This window comes from Terrapene carolina, unplaced genomic scaffold, assembly GCF_002925995.2.
Source record: "Terrapene carolina triunguis isolate 2854851 unplaced genomic scaffold, T_m_triunguis-2.0 Scaffold62, whole genome shotgun sequence".
NCBI classification, from domain to species: Eukaryota; Metazoa; Chordata; order Testudines; family Emydidae; genus Terrapene; species Terrapene triunguis.
In genome coordinates, this window is record NW_020664413.1 from 40,627,439 (window position 1) to 40,650,855 (window position 23,417).

The 23,417-nt window shown below is 39.1% G+C and overlaps 1 protein-coding gene across 1 annotated transcript in view; it reads left to right on the forward strand.

The window, feature by feature from the left end:
• The first annotated feature begins 315 nt into the window (after window positions 1-315).
• MTX2 (metaxin 2) overlaps window positions 316-23,417 on the forward strand; it is a 35,017-nt gene continuing 11,915 nt past the window's right edge. Inside the window, exons 1-3 of the mRNA XM_026647744.1 lie at window positions 316-370; window positions 5,548-5,595; window positions 6,574-6,620. Coding sequence (XP_026503529.1) covers window positions 316-370; window positions 5,548-5,595; window positions 6,574-6,620 — 150 coding nt within the window. The remainder of the gene's footprint in view (window positions 371-5,547; window positions 5,596-6,573; window positions 6,621-23,417) is intronic.

Consider the following 23,417-nt stretch of genomic DNA (forward strand, 5'->3'; position numbering starts at 1 on the left):
CAAGGTGAATTAAGGACAACATTTTTGGTGTTAATTCAGAATATTCTGCCTCTTGGCTAGTTTAAGACAAGGCTTTACCATTATGTGAACCTAACTTCTTATGCCTAATGTTAACGTACAGATCTTTTTCTTTTTCCTACCTTTTTATGCAAAATAAATATTGTCGTATACCATGAGAATATGGTAAAAATAAAGAAATGAAACTAATTAATGCAACCACTTCACAGAGAAGGAACATTTCTTTTCTGTGCTCATCCTTCCTTCATTTGAGATCTATGAACATTACTTGGCATTTTAGAAAACTATACTGGGCGAATGGACCAAAATGACCAACGTCTAGATTCTATCCTCAATTACATAATTGCATGCGGTGAATCACATGAAATAGTTTGGTAGCCCATTAAATAACTGTTATTTACAGAAGCAGAAGAAAGAAAACCAAGTGTAAATTAGTGTCATAGTGGAAATATCAGAGAATTAGTTTGTAGGCGTTGGGGGCAGGGGTTGTCTTTATTTGCATCTTGTTTGCCACAGAGTCTATATAGCATCATCACTTAACAAATAATAAATGTGCCAGAGGACGGTGCTCTGCTTAATTCTTTACCTTGATTGTAGAAGGGGCTGAACTAGTGTATAAGTAGGCATTATCATAAATATTGAATAAAAACATTGTTTTTAAATTATATTTTGTTGTTCTGAGGTGTTACTAGAAGTAGGGAACAAGTAATTTTCAAGTTGGATGTATTCGGTGACAAAATACCTTCCCTTCTTACTACTACTATCTCCTCTGAGGTGAAGGGCTTAAAGGATGGATCTGGAAGTCTCCCAGTGGGTTTAAGACATTTATTTATTTATCTGTAATATAAAAAAATGCTACAGTTTGGAAGTAAATTTGCTGAATGGGTGGCTGAGCAACAGGCAAGCCATACCACCACATACTATGCTATCTGACATTAGTTATACATGATGGAATTTTGCAAGAAAAATTGTAAAATAGTGGCCTAGCACATACTATACCTCACTAAAACTCTCAAAGGCCTATTTAATATCTTGTAGTTTCTTAAAGAGTCCGTTTTTTTTTTAAAGTAATAAAAGGAAATGAATAATTGTAAATAGTTTATGGAAGAGAATTGCTGCTAATGCTGCTTGGAACATGGATGAATTATTTCCGTTCCCTTCCCCATTCTGTGACAATACCATTCTGCTGGAAATTTTAACACTCATTCACGATTGCCGGACTGGAAATCCAGTGGCTATTTCTCTAATCTCATGAGATACTTCAAAAATTAAAACAATTGCATTAAAAATGAACAGTCTAGAAAGGGGAATTTTTGAGGCTGAGGCACTAGACTGGGTCTTGAATTCAGTCTTCTGCTCTTCCAGGCATTTTGTGTGAACTTGGTTGAGTCACCTCACCTGATCTCTTTAGCTGCAGTTCACTTTTGTGCAGAGGGCCTCCATAAGGCCTATATATCACTGAAGTCCCACTTCAGCTCTTTTTGAAAGCTTATTTGGGATCTGAGCGGGTGCATAGGCTTTGTGTGGGCTCTCTGCACAGAGGTGAATTTCATTTTCTTGTGCCTGAATTCCCTATCTATACAATGGGGATAATACTTGCCTATCTGACAGGAGAGTCTTGTGCTTGTGAGATGCTCCTGATATGATGATGGGACAGGGCATATAAGTGCCTAGACAGATAAACTGTATTATTGAACTAAAAATCAGAAGTGACTAGAAATGATCATTTTAAATCTAAAGGCAAATTGGATAGCTGAACCAGTCCTTAATGGTTCAGGAGTAAAATATTCCATTACTAAATCTGAAAAGTGCACCTTATGCAATATTTTCCCAGCAACAAAGAATTTGACAAGACTTTTATGTCACGTTGATTTATATGGAACCTTGTTTCTATCAGGAAAAAATGATATCAAGGAATGGCTAGGACAATATATGACAGAAGAGGAGCTGGGAATCAACTTAATATATAGCCACTGTCCTCGATAGTTAAAGCTTCTTGGGTCATATGATGACACTTAATTTTTGGGATTTTTTTCTAGAGAATTTAATTTGGTACCAATGAACCATGCCAATGTCTGTTAGTTCTATATGCTGCTGTTCTCCAAACCCACCAGTGATGAGCAAACAACTAATATGGTTAATCTAATGCACATGGCATTTAGTAAAGTTTTCAATAACTAAATTTTATATTTAAGTCTTTTTCAAAACTAAAGTAGTTTTTACATGCCAGGTTTAACTACTGTTCAGCTTCTTTGATCACTGCAGTGCTCCATCTGCTGAACCGTCAGTTTTAGCTCCTCTGTCATGTCCATATTTCTGAGGTTCAACAATAACTTGCAGACCATAAGGCATATAACCAGTCAATTATTTCATACTGTAAGATAGCGATGAAGATGGTTGTCTGTTCTATTGGATCTGCTGCTGAGATACCGTGAAGTTGATCTCCTGCAGAAAACTTTCAAAATTGGGTATATGTCACATTTGCTTTTCCTCTGCCCCATCACTGCCACGGTGGCCTTAGTTAGCTGGAGAACTAACATCTGGAGACCAAAATAATCTAGTTGCTGAAGGATAAACTGGATTTGACTTCATTAGTGCACAAATGATAAGTTTGTGTAGAGTTATTATAGCATTAATCAACTTGATGGATTGGAAATATGACAGAACTGAAGCAGCGTGTAATATTAGTGCCTATTATTCTACAAATTATGTCTTCACCTACAGAAGCCAGGAGTCATGCTGTACATTGAAAATACTATACTCTCTCTCCTGTTACGGAGACACATGGCATCTCTTTAAAGATTTTTTCCTTGCTATCATAAAATAGGGGATCTAGTCTCCCTGAGCAGTGGATTTTGGGATTATGACTAATTTTAAGTAGTCACTCTAATGATACCATTCTGAATTAAATTTCTATCTTTCACAGCTTGTCATTTGTCAGATTTATATTGTGGTATTAAACCTCTGTACAAAGCAACATATGAAATGACTGCATATAGGGTGCCCACAAGATACAGGGTGAGTAATGGAGTAGTGTATAGGTGTTTAATAACATAATTCTCAGTCAAGTCAATGAGAATTGTGCAGGCCTTTGAGAGTGTACCCTTTGTATTGTAGTTTGGCTACTCTTCAAGCACACTTGGCCCAGTGTGCAAGAATCTAAGGTAAATCTTATAAGATGGTTCTTTTGAGATATGAGTAACAAAATATTGTTCCAAGTTTGTTGTTTACTATCCTAGGCCAGATTTCAGTGACCAAAGGCTCTTACCATGTGATGAGTAGTCTGTGAGAACTAAATTGATAGTCTCACTCCAATTCTTGCAGACAAAGGTCCACATCACCCAAGCACCATCACACCTAGCAGAGAGGTAAGCACGGTTGTTGACGTTGCCCTGGACTGAACGCAGACAGTACTATACTCTTACTTCCTTGAAGTAGTTACTCTAGATCAGGATTTGCGATATATTGGCAATGCAGTGTGGGGAAGTTTGCATTACTATCTGGGCTGTATCTGTGCACAATCTGCTTAGGATTGTGTGAGCACATTTGTGGCTTAAAACAATTATTGCACCTTTCTCCCTGAAGTTATACTGTGCTCCTCCACACACCTGAGGTTGGGAGCATAGGGCTATATGTAATGGTTAGCAAAATTAATGTGAAGTCCACAGCTGAGTATATATACCAGGTTTTAAGATGACAATCCTTTTTAATATATGGGATATGATTGAAAATTTTGAACAGGACATCCAGGTTGTCACAGCAAAAAATAGGTACCTTCACTATTTGCCCTATATTGTGTGCATCTGTATCTTCAGTGAAGGAGCTTCTTAGCACATCTCCTAATGGAAATATGGTGTCTACATCCAGATCTGTATTGAGATTAGGCTTCATTTTGAGGTCAATTTGGTGTAGAAATCTCACTAGACTTCCACCCCAAATGGTGGAAACCACACAGATCATTTGATTTTGGCGGTACTCCCGCCTCTTAGCATGCAAATAGTAGTTGGTCCATTCACATATGGTGGTCATGTCACTAAATTTCAACATTTCTATGAACCTGGACTTCTACTGAATTCAAGAAACGTAATTTAAATACATTATTTTAACAGTTGGTGCCAGGTACACTGTGTTGTCATCTTTTTTTTTTCTTTAAATAAATAAGAGTGTATTTCATCTCAAGAATTATTACTCCAGGAAACAAACTTTAATGGATGGGTTTAAAAGCAATAAATGCTATAAGAAAACATAAAACACTTTGTCATGACACTTGGATGTGATTAGTTACCTTCTCATGCCCATACTGGTAGGCTTTTTGTGCTTGATGTTAGGGTAGTGACCTTTGCGAGATTGTGTATACATTATTACAAGCTTTACAATCTTGTCTAACTGCCATAAAATATAAAGTTAACAGTGCAGAAGTAGTAAAAGAGAATATTTTAATTATGAAATCATGTGGTATTTTTCTTTAGCGTTCTGAAGGCCAGCTGATACAAAGAATGACCTTTTCTTAGCCAGTGGCAGGCTTCTGTTTTGCTGTACATATAGTCATTTGTAGACTTGAATGCTTTTTAAAAATATTTTTTATGTGAGTAGAATGAATTTTAATCACAACTAGTCAATTTGATTGAAACAAAAAAACTTGAATTAACACCTTAAAATGGACATATAAGATGTATTTGACAAATAAATGTAATAGTTCATTGTAATGTCATTTTGTCTGTTATCTAACCACTATTAGCAATAGTACATTGGTAGTGATGATTATTTATGCTATGCCAGAAATTCACTTGGTGCATGATTGATTAAACACACAGATTCTTAGTTGGAATATCTTGCCTTTTTGAACAAATGATGATAGTCTTTCAAAAGAATACTGACAAATATCAACTTCGGTCACATATTGTGTGTGGCAAAATAAACCTTCAGTACTACCATCTGCTTGGTGTGTTGCCTTATGAAGTGCCCAAACACTTAGCTTGGTGATTTTGTTATAGGGGGTGCTGAATCAGGAACTAACATTAAAAGAGCAGAAAACTTTTTGTCCCAAAGCAAACCCTTAAACTTAGTTTTGTAGGTGCCAGTTGTGCCATCTCTCCTCTGCGTGTCTGTCCTGTTCTTATCAGAATTCTTTATCTTACAGCTTTTAAATTACTTGTCTTGTGAGTGGGCAGAAGGGAGCATAGTGTGTTTTGTTGCGAATGTGTACAAGAACTCTTACAGTTAGGAAGAAATCTGCTACTATGGTTTTAGAGCTGTAAGGTCACCCTTTGGCATAACTTGAATTTAAGGAATATTGCAGCCTTCGTTTTTGGGAGGAATCAGATTTCTCTTTTTCTCCCATCCCGTTCCATTCTCTGGAAAAAGGAGAGCAGTGTGAATAACAGTGGGCCGTTTTTAAGGTAGGTCAAATTTTGCATCAACGGCTCTAAAATTCTAATTTCTGCTCTAGGTAACATTCATGTTCAGTTCACGTCCGCTAGCATATTGTTGGTTGGCTTGCTTAATTATGAATTTCTTTTCTTTCCACAGCTGCAGAACCTTGGCCTGAAAATGCTGCATTGTATCAGCAACTGAAGGGTGGGTACATTATTTTCTGCAATTAATGATTTTATTTTTAAAAACATTAAATATACAGTAATATAATTAACTTCAGGGGAAATAGAAACTGTTAAGAAGAGATTCCTTTGTGTTTGTCTGGTCAGAGGTTTTAGCTAAGCTTGCATCTGCCAATATAAACCAGCTATTCATGGCCTATAAGGTCCTTGGTTTATTATTGACTCATTATATTGGCTGCTGTAGGCAGTGTAAAATGATGTGGTTGCAGGCACCGTTGGCAGATTTACTGCACCAATAGCTGAGGCAGCAGATTTTTGAAGTCTTATGGTAAAGTGGGCTCTCAGTAAAAAGGAACTGTTAAAATGTATAGGCTAGGATGGTTCAGGCTCCCTTTAGCAGCTCTTCATATATCATCAGATCACATTATGGCCCCCATTTGGGGCTCAGCAGCCTGCTACAGTTGTCAGAAGACTGCAAAGTAATGAAGACTAATAGGTAGCAGCCTTAGTCTTCTAAGCATGGAATTTTTATTGCAGCGAACTTGTCATCTTTCTTTTGTGTGACAGACCTAGACACAGTGTGCAATATTAACTGCAAGCTGGTTTTTTGAGGATTCTGAATGCTTTTACTTTTTAGCTAGAGGAATTATGAAGATGGTATTTTATTTAACTTTGATTAGTAGAGGAATAATTGGCTTAAAATTGAGACACTTTTTTTTTTTAGTTGGAGTTTCTAATTGTACATCTCTGGTAAAATAAAATAAATGGGAGGGCATTTCTAGAAGAAATATTCCTGGTATATTTTTGAATTCATATCTCATGTTTTGCTGTCCGATAGCATAACATAAAATTAATGTAATGGTGCATATATTCTCTGTTGAAGTATTTGCCTTTTTAATTTATATACAAGAGATTTAACACAGACTGTTATGCAGTTACACGTCAATAACTAAACAATAACTATTTCTTGTAATTATATTCTTTGATTTTCTTTCTACAGAGGAGCAAATTTTGCTTTCTGACAATGCATCTTCTCTTGCTGTCCAGGTAAAGCATCATCTTTTCTAAACTAGATGTTAAATTAAAATATTTCTTGGAAGGATTAAATCGTAAGTAAATTACATAAAAAGTATTCAAATGACATATTTAGAAATTTTCTAAGTACTTTATAGATTTAACATTGTATGTTCCTGGACGCAACATAATTTTCAAAGTTGAAATTATTCCTTTTAATCTTTATCATTGAGGTGTTATTGATTTTGTTTTTAAGAATCCTAATATTAGTGCCTATGCATCTGTTAATATTTACATCTGTCTACCTATTTATAATCGGAATTGGACACACTACTGGCAGCTCCTATTTGACCTTTGTTGTCTTTCCAGCTGTCATCCACCTTTTGGATTGCTTAGGGAAAGATGCCCTCCCAAAGACCACTCATTATATGCTTGTTGGTTACATTATCCTCAAAGCCAATATCCCCAAAACGCAAGGAATCCAGTTCCACTGTATGTAAAGAGTTAGAATCCACTGTATATTTGTACACTCCAGTGTGTGTTAGAGGTAGTCCATATAATTGACAAATTTAAGGCTCTAATCTGCTTGAAAGTCCATGTAAACTCCATTAACGTGTTAAGTTCAGTGACCCCAGAGGCTGCTCTTTATTCTGAGGGGACACTTTCCCCCAGTAGTAGAGAGGGACTGGCTGGCAAGAAAAGTTTCCCATCCTCCAAAGCAACTCTAGTATTGGCTGTGGAAGAGGGTTGATTCATTCTCTCACTTCTACTTGTTCCCCTATGTGGTCTAGTCCATTGCACAGCTAGTTAATATAGCCTTTTGGGGGCTTATGTATCCCAGAAGGCTGCATCTCTTTTGGTCAGAGTGGGACCATTAGAGATATCATGTAAAAGGTTCACTAACCTTTATTTTGTAAAAATGCCAATCAAAAGTTCAGGATTCTTTGGTCACTCTAGCAATCCTCTAAGGACCCTATTCTGTCCAAAATATATAATACATTTTTTGCTGAGAGTCTGGAAAATACCAGTGTTCCTTTGGTAATTTTCCCCCCACCCCCCGCCCCAAAGTATCTTATTTCGTTGATAGGTGGACAAATTTTCCATTTATTTTGAAAAACAGATGGTAGTGTTTTACCCCCCTCTCTCTGTGGTGCAGTATGTTTTAAATAATTCCTTACAGTGGGAAGAAATAAGGAGTTTTGTTGAGTATTTGATCTCGATGTTAGCTTTAGCTCCAGAAACCCTTACTTTTGTAGTTCTCATGAATCTTTTCTCTCCTTCCATCAGGGTTACGGGTGTGGTTTTGGTTTCTTTCCAAACAAAACAGAAGTTTCCTTTTCTAATGTAGCCTTTTGCTTGACCATTCCAATTCTATTGTTATCCTGCACATGTCACTTAGATGATATATTAACCATAATATATTAAAAATGCCTGTTTTTCTTCAATATTCTTTGGCTTGACAGCTGATAGTAGCCATGACTATAAATATGACTTTGGCAGATATCTGATTTAAATTTTATGGAACAATTTTATTCTGTATGGGGGAATGGTATCAGTTTAGAAGAATCTGTATTAGGAACACAGTTGTGATCTAAAAAAAAATAGCTGTCCACAAAATGTAAATATTAGGATGCGTAATTTAAAAAAAAAATTACTTAATGATCCGGCAATTTTAAAATTAGCTCACCTGGCATACATTGCATTAGGCAACATCAAAAATGGGAACAGTTGTTTCTTTTTCTGATGAATTGTGTGCGTGTTTTTAAGGAGGGGTGGATAGGTATGTGTTGGGGTAGGAAGAGAGGAAGCCAATACCTGAGACTTCTTTTCTCAATATATTTTTATACAAGCTGCCTTTCTTTTTCTCTCCAGTATCTCTCAGCCACTGACCTATGGTACATGGATTTCCCTTAGACGTAGCACACAGGTTGTTCATTGCTTGTTTGGGCTTACGCATGGTGAAGATGCCTCGGAGTTCTGTGTTCCTCTGATTAAATAGGTTGGGGGGGGGGGGGGACTGCTAGGAGATCCTTCAAGAAAGATGGTTTAGATAAAACCCTAAACTTGCCATAATTTGGCTGTCACCTACACCAAATCCTTCTAGAAATCTCCTTTCCATCATAGCACCTCTTTATGATGTCTGCCTTGGCAGGCTCGCAAAAAATAGATGAATAAATATATATATATATCTATAAAAGGGCATGACTAATGAATTACTAAGCAATTAGTTAAAATAAAAGCTGACCACAGTCTTTACAAGTGGTAACACTACCATGCATCTAGCACAGGGATGGGCAAACATTTTGGCCCGAGGGCCACATTTGGGTGGGAAAATTACATGCAGGGCCATGAATGTAGGAATGGGACAGGGGGTTGGGGTGCGGTAGGGGAAGTGGGAGCGGGTGCAGTGTGCAGGAAGGGGCTCAAGGCAAGGGGTTGGGGTGCAGGAGGAGTGCGGGGTGTACAAGGGGGCTCAGGGCAGGGGTTTGGAGTGCAGAGAGGGGTGCGGAGTGATGGAGGGGGCTCAGGGCAAGGGGTTGGGTGCAGGGAGGGGTGCGGTGTGCAGGAGGGGGCTCAGGGCAGGGGGTTGAGGTGCAGGAGGGGTGTGGGGTTCAGGAGGGGGCTCAGGGCAGGGGGTAGGGGTGCAGGGTGCAGCAGGGGGCTCAGGGCAGAGGGTTGGGGTGTGAGGTGCGGCAGGGGGGCTGGGTGCAGGAGGGGTGCGGCTGGGAGCTCAAGACGGGGCTAGGGGGCTCAGGGCAGGAGATTGGAGTGTGGGGTGCGGGCTCCAGCCCAGCGCTGCTTACCTTGAGCGGCTCCAGGGTGGCAGCAGCATGCAGCGGGGCTAAGGCAGGCTCCTTGCCTGTCCTGGCCCCTCGCCACTCCCAGAAGCGGCCGGCACCACATCCCTGGGAGTCAGGGAGGGCTCGGTGCGCTGCCCTCACCTCCAGATACCTCCCCTGAAGCTCCCATTGGCCGTGGTTCCCCGTTCCCGGCCAATGGGAGATGAGGGGGGCAGTGCCTTTCTCCCCCACCCTACCAGAGGCTGCAGGGACATGGTACCGGCCGCTTCTGGGAGCATGATCTAGCATGTCAGTTTCTGCTTGGCTATGGAACAGATACTGTGGAAAGAAAAATAAGTTCTGTATGTGTGTGTGAGTGAGTGGTTATTGCAGACATTTTCTTATAAAAGCTAAAGATTCAGTATAAGGAATGATTATGTACATATTGAATGGAGTTATATGGCCTATTTCTTGCACAGTGCAAACTTAAGACTGGGTGTATGTGACGGGGGGGTAACCTTTTTAGAAAGTGATATGATATAGTCATTATACTGAATATTAGTGCCTTCTTATGTTTAATTAAAAATTCCCATAGTGGAGCTCCTATGCTGATCCTGCTTGGAGGTGTATATATTTGGGTAACCTGCAATTCCTGAAAGTAGATTTAATTGTGAATCCCTTGATCTTTCACGGTGTTTGGTGTACACTACTTGTCCACTAAACTAAAGTAGCATATTATACAGTCCTATTGGAAATGAAGATAATTTGATTTTATGCTGCAAATCTTGATACGAAATGTCAATTTACTTTCACAGCAAAGAAATTCATATAAAAGGAAAATGGTGTAATTTCAGTGATGATTATCCTGCTACAGGGTAGAGAATGTCATATGTAGAATAGTCTCTTTTCTTCCCATGATATGTGCAGCCTTGCTCCCATTAAAGTTAATGAAAAATTACATGCACAAATCAAGATAAGTGATATAACTCAGTGTTCCTATCATCTTCCTCCCCAAAAATCATTTCCCTCACCTTATTTATGATGGAATTTTCAAGTACTCAATATTCCTGTTTTTTCTTTCTTCTGACTATAAAAACAGTATCTCAATAGCTAAACCTCAGTATATCCAAAAAGGAGTGGATGTAGTTAACAATGAAAACCATTAACAGACTATTAATCAGTGACATCCTAAATACATACAGTATAGTTTGTGTGTATGTATGTGTATACACCCCCCCCCCCACACACACACACACACTCTACTGTATTATTGCAAAGAAGAACATTTTATACTCCCTAGATAACTCCCTCTGGCAAACTGCAAATTTGTTGATTTTAAAGCAGTGGTTTTCTAATATATTTTTATTTTATTTTATAGACCAGTGTATACATGCAAAATACTCTCCTGGTCTCCCCTGCCCAGCCATTTATTTCATCCTATGGACAAATAGAAAGGACTCCACAGACACCTAGCAATAAAAATAAAGATATAATTTTTGTCCCCCAAATCCTTCCCCAGATATGAAACTCTCATTTAAATGCCTCAAATTTTACAATTTCTGCCTGCTGTATTCTGTTGTACCTTAAACACACACTCTAATTTTGGAAGAAGAACCTTAAGAATTTGACAAAAGGATTTTGTGTTGGTTCTCTATGGTACCATTTTACTGTTGTGAGAGAGAGCAGCAAAATGGAAATTACTAACACTCAATTTTAATAACTTACATAATACTATTTAAAAACTCTTATTTTTAACTGTAAACTCTTCAGGATGGTCTTCCTCCAAGTTCACATAGCACCTACCACATTTGGGCCCCAGCCCTTATTGACATTACTGCAATACTAAAAAGTAAAAGATGGTGTTTTCCAGTTCCTATATTTTATTTCCTTGTAACAGCCTGTATGTTCTCAAGTCAATAAGGCATTTTATTTGTGAATCACGTATGTAATCCATATAATGACTGAAACACATAAAAGAAGAGAAATTACAGAATTAAAACCTGACTGAATAAGGGTTATTTCAGTGATCTTAAGTAAGTCTGCAAGACAAATTTATTGAGACCTCTGTAATACAGACATTTAACAGTCAGGGAGAAACCAGAAGTGGGGCAATTGGATTTGTGTTTTTTATGAATCTGTGGGCCTCAAACAAGGGGGCATGGAGGGTCTGCAGATAGTATTCTAGCTTGTGGGATGGAATAGCAGACAGGCTGCTTTGCCTGAATCTAGAAGTAGATTCTGTCCCCACAATCTCCATGGTGTTTCCCACACAAAATTCAATTACTCAGACATTATGCTGGAAGGAAAAGGAGAGTGTGAATTTTGCTCAAGATGCATGGGGAACTAAGGGTACATCTACACTTACCGGAGGGTCCGGCGGCAGGCAATCGATGTTCTGGGATCGACTTATCGCGTCTAGTGAAGACGCGATAAAATCGATCCCTGATCGCTCTGCCGTCGACTCCGGAAATCCACCGCGGCAAGAGGCGGCAGCGGAGTCGGCGGCAGCGCGGCAGCGGTCGACTTTCCCCCGTCCTCACAGCCAGGTAAGTCGACCTAAAATACGCAACTTCAGCTACGGTATTCACGTAGCTGAAGTTGCGTATCTTAGGTCGACCCCCCGCTGTAGTGTAGACCTAGCCTAAGACCTCTTTAGTATTCAGTTCTAAATTCCAGAAGTGAGTGTTCTGTTACATCCTTATATAAAATGTGAGGCTGATCTTGTATGTATTGCTTTAAATACTATGTGTATTGTATAACAATGATCCTATATTTAGGTTTCCTAACACTTTACATTATAAACGATTTTTGTAACCTCTCTCTCTCTCTCTCTCTCTATAAAAATGTTATGTACACAAGCCTAAACATGTTGATACTTTAAAACCTTCAGGCAGATACCACGTAGTGTGTGGTACTATCTTGTGGTTTCAGAACATATAGTGAGTGATATTAAAATCCAGTATCAGTTGCAGAAACCATGCATTTGGTCTATGTATTGCTGCAAGGGGGCTAGAATTGGCTAGTAGTATTGCATCAAAGAGGGACATTTATGCAACAGAAGTTTAAATTGCCCAGGTTAACTGCTTATTTACACAATTATTTGATAACTTGTTGAGGTAAATCACCCATGATTAATAGTTTTTTGCAGGCTTGTGATATTAGCATATGAATTGTGTAATTTTGTTTTTGAAGCTAAACAGTAAGCTGAATTTTAAGTTGTTGCCCTACACAAAACAAAGATTCAGTAGTGAAATGAAAATCCGACAATCCATTTTTAAACAGAATAAAAGCTAAAATTCTTCATGATGAGAAATACAGTATCAACATAATTGATCTAGCAGCATTACTTTGTAGCTGAAAATACACTTAAATCCCTAGCCATGCAACTACATCATGTGAGTGAAACATCTTTCATATAGTTCTAAGATGAAATTACCCCTGAATGAATAGCATCTTCATTTATCTTCAAAACCTCCTCTGTGCTACCAGTGAATCTACTCTTTCCACATTCTACAACAAGAATTACATTATACCATTATAGCAGTGTTCTGCTGCAGTGTAAAATAGATTGTTTTGGAAAATGAACTTGGCTTTGCTATAAATTACATTCACAGGTACAAAGGAATTTGGTATTTTGTTTAAAATAGTCGCAAATATAATTAAGCTCTTAATTTATGTTAAACTACAAATGTGGCCATTACCACAACTGGATTAGGAATTTAATCTGTCACTCAAAGAATGATACTGAACAGTTTTCATTTGTAGCCTTAGACACACTATTTCAATTACAAGGTCTGCAGCTGTTTGATATAAAAACTGAATTATTTTGTAGATTTGTTCATGGTTTTTCATTTTAAAAGACGTCCCTTCAATAAGGGGAAGAATAATTCTTCAGTTGTCATCACAGATTCTCCTTTGTGTCTTGATGAAACAGAATAAGAATGAAAACACAAATCTCTTTCTTCACAGTAGCATTTGTGAGTGCTTTTAAAATACTAGTCAATGAGATATTACTTACAATGGTTTGGACTTAATTATGAAACTGATAATGTGCGTCTCCTCTGAAAGATGCCTGGAGCTTGTCATCTGAAAGTAGGGTTTTGCATACAGGGATATAGAATGTGAACTGTCCGAGCTCTGGAATGAGAGGGTGGGAGGTAGTGATTCTGACCTTAAATACTGAAATCTTGATATTATTTACATCCAATTGGAATTTATGCTTAGAGTATTGTGTTTAGTGGGCGTGTGTTTTCTGCTTTGAGATGGAAAAACTTATTGGATGATTCACTAAGAGATACTCTGGAGTAGTAGTCACATTGTCAACTTGAAAAATAACATTTATGTTTGAAAAAAAAAATTGGTATCTGCTAGTGTTTCAACTAACACCTAGGATGACTAACTGAAAGGCTAAAGAGAATAAACCTTCTATTTTGTTTGTTTTACTTTGTACATTTAACAGGAGTGAATATGAACTCTGTGTAAGCTTCAAAGTTTTTCTCTCTCACCAGCAGATGTTGGTCCAATAAAAGATATTACCTCACCCACCTTCTCTCTCTAATAGCACTGTATATAGGCATTTTCATTTCCCATCTTATGCCCTAGTATGATGACATCAGTCTATTGCATAGTTCTGAGGGGAGTTTTCAAAAGCAGCAGCAAAGGTGAAAATGGCAGGCATGTGTGAGCGTACAGAGAAAGGAGAGGGATTCTGAGCGAACTCTGCCGTGTCCTCCTGGGCCTCCCCAAATCCCTTCTGAACGTTAGCAGTGTGTGCAGGAAGAGTATTCTCTTTATTTTTAATGCTAACCAAAATTCAACACGTGCTATTTAAAGGGTGCTCTATCAGATAATTGGATTTTCTGAAATTGGGGAAATAAAAGAAGTTGATGGTGTTATTTTAAGCAATGTTGTTGTTGTATTTGTTGTTCTTTTAACTGAATCAAACTGTGTCCCATTCAAATTCTGTCAATTAATATAAACTCATATGTTTTCTTAGTTAACAGTTCTTTCACCTAAAATCAAACTAAATTTACAGGTGAAACCCATTTTCAAAAGCTCATACAGAGGCTGAAAACTTATTTTTTTTTCTGATTATTAATATTAAGAGACACCATGTGCTCAGTAGCTTGACATTGTAAGTCACTATATAGGAGCATCTTTGAACTGACTGACACGGGTAACAATGCTGTTTTGACAGGATGTGCCATCTCCCTTGATTAAAATGAAAGACACGTGAAAGAGGTTTATTAGTTTCATAATCCATGTCATGTTAAAGCTTGACACGAGCCCTTTCTGCATATTTGCTGTTAGTTCATTCTCTTGCAGTTAAAATGCACTTTTTGGTTTCATACTGACATTCAAAATAAAGTAGATACACTACTACTGCTGCTACTACTAAGTGGAACCAAAAATGAATATGAAATCAGCAAACTAAGGTCCTATACTGGAGTACATTGTGCTGTAGGAGATGGGTTGTTTGTCTGCCACAAGCTTAATAATCTTAACCACAGAGAGGACAACATACCTTCAGTTTTAGGAGTAATTTTTAATAGAACCTAACCTTCAGAAGCTATATTGATCATATAGGACTTGCCATACTGGATTGCACTGCAAGTCCAGGTTGTTTGGTGTTCTGCTTCTGGCAGTGGCCAATATCATTGCTTCAGAAGAAGGTAAACCCCTCCGATGAAACCCCATGGGATGAGTGGATAGGGAAGGAATTCTTGATGTCAGTGGCAGTAATCTTATACCCAGAAATGTGAGCTTCGATTACTGTTATAGCATGCTGAACTACAAATGCAGTCCATAAAATCGAGTCTTTTTAAAATTCTGACAGAATGTTTGGCTTGATATCTTCCTGTGACAATGAATTCCACATTGACTCTTGTAGGAAGTTTCCTTTTCTTTTATAAGTGTCCTGGACACTAGTATTATTGCTTATTGTTGTAATACAGGCTAGGGAAATAAGGAGAAGACTGATCAGTTTTCACTTTATTCTTCTTGATTTTAAATATTTGTTAATCTACCCCAACTCTTATGGCCAGATGCTAATAAGTCAGAAAAAGATATTTGCCCTTTCTAAGCTACCAAATAGGAGTTCAGTTTTCATTTTGAAGCTGTTCTCCTTTTTCTATTGGTATTTGAGTATTTTTGGCTGAGGGGGCTAAGACTTCCCTAGAGGGGGACCTGGAAAGCTATGAACATTTTCCTGACTGAAATAGCTGTGAAAACGTTTTCATCTGAAGTTATGAGTGGCAGATGTGTTGCAAGGGATGACTCTGCACTGCGTTCACTCAGAGTAGAGTATCTTCCTTAAAGAGCTCATTGGCAAGATTGCTAAGATTTGGCTGCTGCTTGGGTAGTAGATCCATGCTGAGGTCAGTGGATGTGTGCAAATGCTACATTTTTCTTATATGAGGTTCTGAAGGTCTTGGGGGAATGTTAGGTTTTGGCCTGCAAACTGAACCCCACTTGACTTGTAAAATCATTTATGGGGGGAGTTGAATGCACTCTTGATAGAGATTAATGTTTCCCATTAGAGGTGTTGGCATCTTTTCAACAAGTGATTGTTGTACCCACTCTCAATGAACTATCTTTTGATATTAGTCATCTTCCCAATTATTGCCCAGTTCCTAACCTTTTGGGGGTGTTTTTTTTTTTTTTCTTCTTTAAAGAAGGATTTGGCAAAGCAACTTTTTGAGTTGTCTAGAATCATCAAATTTCCTTGGCCCTTTGTATTCTGGTTTTAGACCTGAATATGGGACAGAGACTGCATAGGTTTGGTTGACTGATCTCTGTTAATGAATATTGAACCAATAGATATGTCTGCCTTTGCTACCATTGACTGTGAAGTAGAACTGATGTGTTTGTGGACCTTAACAGAATTGAGTTGGAGTGATTCCAATCTCTTCTCGTTGAAAAGTCCAAGAGAATGTTGGGTAATCCCCTACTGCCACAAGGGCTCTTTTGTAAAAGATGAAGTAGAACGCCACCTTGTCACCCCTCCTACTCTTCATATATGGAAGGAACCATGGCGAGAAAATGAGACGCTTGGGGCTGCAAAGTCATCAATATTCTATTATTTTTTTATTCTCGCTGGTATTGCAATGCATTCCAATTTAATATCATCTATACACTTTGTGCTGCTCACTCCTTTTTAGTCACTAAGGAAGATGTTAAATAAGATCAAGCCTGACAAAGATCCTTGCATTGTCCACTAGACCCTAGCTCCCAAATATCTCCATCTCAATACATTGTCACTTTTTGTACTTCTTTGTTTGTGTGGTCTTTGTCTGTTTTCTCTCCTCATGATTATTCAAATCTAGCCAATTTAAACTAATTTGGAGTAATTTCCCCGACACCCAATCAGATGCTTACTAGAATCCAAATATATTAGTCTACTGCTTTCTCTTCATATAATAATGTTTATTGTATCAAAAAAGCAGTCAAAATTTTCTGGCAATAGATACCTATAAGCACATATTGCTTGTGATTCCTTTACCCTCGAATTATCTAGGGGATAACATAATTGTCATTTACATGAAAAGCATTAATTGTGCTTAACATGTTGTTAACTGTGGTTTTCAGTTAAGTTTTTAATGCTCATAATTTCCCAAGTCTGTCAATCACATTAATACAGGAGAATGTGAAAGTTGTTATAGTGAAATAAATTATCTAAGGCTATGGCTATACTTAAAACGCTACAGTCTGGCACAACTGCAGCGCTTCAGTGTATACACTCATGACGGCGACGGGAGGGTTTCTCTTGTCTCTGTAGTTAATCAACCTCCCTGAGAGGCAGTAGCCAGGTGAACAGATGAATTCTTCCATTGACCTAGCGCTGTCTACACTGCGGGTTAGGTCGGCATAGCTACACCTTTCAGGGGTGTGAATTTTTTCACATCTGAGAGACGTAGCTATTCTGATGTACGTTTTCAGTGTAGACCAGCCCTAATATTTATGAATGGGTGGTGGAATCTGGGAAATTGCATAATCGCACCCCTGACCTCGGCCCTCTCTGTGGCTAGGAGTAGTGTTATTTCCTTTAACAATTGCCACAATACGTACACCACACATTAAGTCACTAATGCTTAGTTTATTTAAATTCTCATGTTTTTGTCAGAACAAAGTCCTAGCAAATAAATAGTTAAGGAGGATCCAAGAGTACCCCTTTGAAAGTGATGATGTCAACAGTGAATACCAGTATGTCACTGATGTTGGGATGAACCTTTCTGGTATTCCCCTAAAAAAGAAGCTTTTGTTGAGGTGCAGTTAAGAGTTGTAGCTCATATCCTTGTTTTGGGTGTAAATTACCTTTCAAGAATATTAGTAGGTTTTGAGAAGTCCACAGATTATAGCACTGCTCGTCACATGTGGAGATGACTCTGTAATGGTAGAGTGTGAAGGTGGAATATTAAAAATCTGCAGCACATTAAGTTATAAGTTTTATATCCACCCATTGTAAGCATGTTAGCTGTGTGTCTAATGGCACTTGATTAATTGGTTGGCACATACAATAAGAGTTCTCAGCACCTTACAGGTTAATGCCTCTATGAGGAAGAATGTTTATAAATTCTTGATTAGGAAGATATTACACAGATTGTGAAAAATGTGTCAGTCACCTCACCGCCCCACTATGAATGGTGAATTACCATATTAAGGGCACAAGAGAAAACTATGCCACTGCATAGGAAAGATGGTTCCCAGAGAGTAGTTATCAGTGGTTCACAGTCATGCTGGAAGGACATAACGAGTGGGGTTCCTTAGAGATCCGTTCTTGGTCTGGTTCTGTTAAATATCTTCATCAGTGATTTAGATAATGGCCTAGAGAGTACACTTATAAAGTTTGCGGACGATACCAAGCTTGAAGGCGTTGCAAGTGCTTTGGAGGATAGGATTAAAATTCAAAATGATCTGGACAGACTGGAGAAATGGAGTGAAGTAAAGAGGATGAAATTCAATAAGGACAAATGCAAAGTACTCATAGACTCATAGACTTTAAGGCCAGAAGGGACCATCATGATCATCTAGTCTGACCTCCTGCACATCACAGGCCACAAAAGCGCATTCACCCACTCCTGATCAGTTGCACACATACAAATTGGGAAATGACTGCCTAGGAAGGATTACTGCGGAAAGGGATCTGGGGGTCATAGTGGACCATAAGCTAAATATGAGTCAACAGTGTAACACTATTGCAAAAAAAGCGAACATCATTCTGGGATGTATTAGCTGGAGTGTTGTAAGCAAGACATGAGAAGTAATACTTCCGCTCTACTCTGCGCTGATTAGGCTTCAACGGGAGTATTGTGTCTGGTTCTAGGTGCCACTTTTCAGGAAAGATGTGGACAAATTGGAGAGATGATGAAAGGTCTAGAAAACATGACCTATGAGGGAAGATTGAAAAACGGGCTCAGAGGGTTTGTTTATTCTGGAGAAGAGAAGACTGAGAGGGGACATGATAAGTTTTCAAGTATGTAAAAGGTTGTTAGAAGGAGGAGGGAGAAAAAATTGTTTTTCTCAACCTCTGAGGCTAGAACAAGAAGCAATGGGCTTAAATTGCAGCAAGGGAGGTTTAGGTTGGACATTAGGAAAAACTGGAATAAATTGCCTAGGGAGGTTATGGAATCTCCATCATTGGAGGTTTTTAAGAGCAGGTTAGACAAACACCTGTGAGGGATGGTCCAGATAATATTTAGTCTTGCCATGAGTGCAGGGGACTGGACTAGATGACGTCTCAAGGTCCCTTCCAGTTCTATGATTCTATAAAGAAAGCCAGAGTTGTCTCCTTCCGGCTCTGGTGCCACTAAACATGGGGCCTCAGGATCTCTCCCCTCCCTCGGGACTCTCCTTTGCCATCCTCTTCATGGCCCTGGCACAGCCATACAGAGATTTGGAGCCTTCTCTAGCCCTCGCCACCCACTGCCTATAATTGAAGGCAAGACCTAAGGCTTGTTGAGATCTGATGATCCTGCTCGCACTTGCAGAGGATGGGAGTCTGACAGGTTCGGTCACAGAGACCCCCTTGGGACTTTCACCTGATGTGCTGAGACTACCTCTGAGCCCGTTTTCCCTGCCAGCTTGGGTCTTCAGAACCCTGCCTTGTTGAGCCAGATACGCCAGTCTGCTCGAACACAGACCCAGGTCAGAACCACGTGCCCCAAAGCTGCAGACTTAACTGAAAATGGCTTAGCAAGTGCTCCTGCCTCTAGCACCCAGACACCCAGCTCCCAATGGGATCCAAACCCCAAATAAATCCGTTTTACTCTGTATAAAGCTTATACAGGGTAAACTCATAAATTGTCCACCCTCTATAACAATGATAGAGAGAGATGCACAGCTGTTTGCTCCCCCAGGTATTACTTACTTACTCTGGATTAATTAATAAGCAAAAAGTGAGTTTTATTAAGTATAAAAGGTAGGATTTAAGTGGTTCCAAGTAATAACAGACAGAATAAAGTAAGTTACCAAGCAAAATAAAACACGCAAGTCTAAGCCTAATGCATTAAGAAACTGATTACAAATGAAATCTCCCCCCCAGAGATGTTCCAGTAAGCTTCTTTCACAGACTGGACTCCTTCCTAGTCTGGGTCCAGCAATCACTCACACCCCCGTAGTTACTGTCCTTTGTTCCAGCTTCTTTCAGGCATCGCTTGGGGATGGAGAGGCCATCTCTTGAGCCAGCTGAAGACAAAATGGAGAGGCTTCCAGGGCCTTTTATATTCTCTCTTGTGGGCGGAAACCCTTTTGTTCTTCTGTGCAAAGTCACAGCAACAAAATGGAGTTTGTAGTCACCTGGGCAAATCACATGTCCATGAATGATTCAGCTTTTTGCAGGCCAACGGCATTGTTTACATGTTAGTTTAAACGTTCCCAGGAAAGCTCAGATGTGAATTGGCGTCTCCCAAAGTCCATTGTCAGTTAAGTGTTTCTTGATAGGACTATTCTCAGTAAGTGCCCATTCTCAAGAAGCTGACCAAGTGCTTCACTGAGGCTACTTAGAATCAAACACATTGAGATACAAGTACATAGCCAATATTCATAACTTCAAATACAAAAATAATACACCCATACGGACAGCATAATCATGACCAGCAAACTACAACCTTTCCATAGACACCCCACTTGACCTCCTCTGTACAAGACCTGGTGCAACCATAGGACCCTGGTTGCAACAATGATCTATATGGTCACAGTTCATGTCAATAACATCACAGGGGGAGCCTACTAAAGCTTAGTGAAAGAGGAAACCATAAGGATCCTAAGGCTTATAGGGTGGGGCACTGCAGGAGGGAGGATGGATGGATGAATGAATCCAGTTAATTTTATCTGAAGCTAAAATCTGGCAAAATAAGAATCAGAAGAGCTATCTAATTCTGATGGTCATTGCTGCTTGTGTGATCAGCTTTAATTTTGTAGAATTTTTTTCCCTCCATTGAAAAGCCTCCCTAATTATTGGCTTACATTTGTGAGGTCTATCTCTGCAAGGAAAAGACTATGGCTTGATCTACACTACCAATTTGTCTGTGTAGCTACATTGTTCAGACCTGAAAAGGTCAGTGATAGTTCTTTGGCGTACAATCCTATCCTTGCATGTACCACTACATTTAAAAGCTTTCAGATGACTTGCTTGCTGCACTAACTCCAGGATAATTCAGGCACACTTTCTTTAGAACCAGCATTGAGAACAGCACATGGCAGCTATAAAAATTCACCTCCGGCTAGATGTAGAATCCTGAAGTTAATTTAGTGCCCTATTGCAAAGGGAATTACTGTGGCAAGCCTGGACAAAATTAAACTTCAGCTACTTTTCAAGAAGGAAATAAACAGCTAGGGAGTAAGAGCATGGATTTGAGGTGTGATAAATTAATTTAAGAATGTTTTGCTCCTGAAATACAACCTTTCTCAAAGCTGTCATTTGAGATGTACACTGTTAGCACTATAATGCTCTATTGCTGATTGAATGCTATTTACATTCCTGCATGCCCAGATACAGCTTTGAAAGCCATGCAAAATTAGTAACCTATGTATATTTCACTTGCATATTGTGTCTAAAATTCTGTATGTACTCCTACTCTACCAGTACATAGAATCTAAAACCAAATTCCTGTTTTTTAATTAGTTCATAAGGTAGCTAGTACATATGGGGCCAATACTGTCCCCAGGTTCAGGAGTGTTTGTTTGTATTTGGGGTTACATTTAGGCCCTTCTCTAGTGGACCTTGCATATCGGGTTTTTTAAAGTACGTTATACACCAGTCTTTTTAGATGACCTTATGGAGAGAGAATGGGCCCATTTGTATGCAAAGGTACTTAAAAAAATACATATAGTCCCAGAATAATTAAGAACGGAAATTCAAAGTTAAGACCAATGCCCTATACATTAAAGGCTTTTATGACTTCTAATAGCTTATTTGGTATTGGGAGGCTTATGCTGAATGTTTCAATCCGTTTTTTAATAAGTTCTGGGATTTTTTTTTAATCTTATTTCCCAGCCATTGCTTCTGCTTGCTGGTTGAACACAGGAATTAGGGCAGGATAGAGCAGAACCAGGGTGTTTAGGCAGAAGGGGATGAGGATGAGACAACAGTCCTGGTGCTGTTTTGTGGGGAATGGAGCTGAACGGAGCAGAGGAAAAGAGGAAAGGAGGACTGCCTTTGACAGGCAGCCGAGTGGCTGTTTTTTGTTTTTTTGCAATGATGAGAGCAAATGGGTGAAGATATTTTTATCCCTGAGGTAGGACTGTTACTATATAAGAGCTGGGCTCTCTAGGAGCAGCATCTCCTCATATCTCTTCACAGCAGAAGGGAACCAGATGAGTTTAAGGATGCTGATTCAGTATCTTGGTGCAGTGGTCAAGGAAGAAGCTGCTTCCTGGTAACTGTCCCAGCTCCTGGATGTCCTCCGGCTGGGGATAAAAGGCTCTTCTTCTTGCTGCCTACTCACCGTGTGGCTGGAGAAACCGTCATCCAGCAGTCTGTGAGGGGACCACCTTTCTGTGTGTCTCATTCAGTTTCTGTGCATTTCCTAACTTTCCAGTGGATTGCTGGTTATCTTCCTTAACTTCACTCTTCCCCAGTCCTACCAAAGATCAGTGGTCTAACTTTATTCTTCATTCCCAAACTAAACCCTGGGAGGAGGCTGAATGAAGTGGAGGGAAGGAAATGCTATTAGTTTAGATGGTGTTTTAATATAGTCTCTACTGATTTGAGACATATTCTTCTAAGCTCTCTGGCATCATTCTAGCCACAAAACATGAGAGCAAAATTTCCCCAGCCTCTGACTTAAATCAGGAGAAGGAAACCAGGGCTTGGAAGTGTGTTCTTAAATTAATCCTAATTTCAATATTTTTACTAAAGTGAAATTATAATAAAGAAAGAAGAGTTGTTTGGCCAAAAATATAATGCTGTGTATTAAACTTTACCCCTAGTGCCTGACTATTGCAGAATATTTGGTACATTAAATCACACACTGATGGCGCACTTGTGCATAGCGGGCAACAGGGCAAGTGCCAATTTAAGATTTGAATTTTTCTTGATTTATATGACAATCTTACCTTTAGTTAGAGTTTATTTTCATACATTTTAATTTGTCTCTTAATACAAGAAACATTTCATTCAGTAGAGTTGAGACAACTGCAAAAAATATACATGCCTCTCAGCCTGGGATTGTTTCTAAAATAAAGGTAGAAAAGGACTGTTTTTCTTTCCTTGGGGGTTGTGTACTTTGAACCAGAAATAGCCTTTTTCACCTTGATCAATAAGTCAAACTGTTCTGCAGTGGTTCAAGTACCGGGCAGACTGGTAAGAACCAGGGCACAAACCCCAAATTGGTTGTGAGTTCTATACTTAGAGCTCCTATAACAGCCTTAACGTCAAGTCACAGACAGTCCCCTAGGTTACTGTCTTGCCACCCTGGTAAGCCCACCTTTGTGATAGATGGTCCCTTACACCAAGGATCACAGCAATAGGCAGATTACTCCCAGTCCCAAGGGACCAGATGCTTACCCTAGGTCAATTGCACCGTAGGTCTCTCACCTAAGACAATGCTTG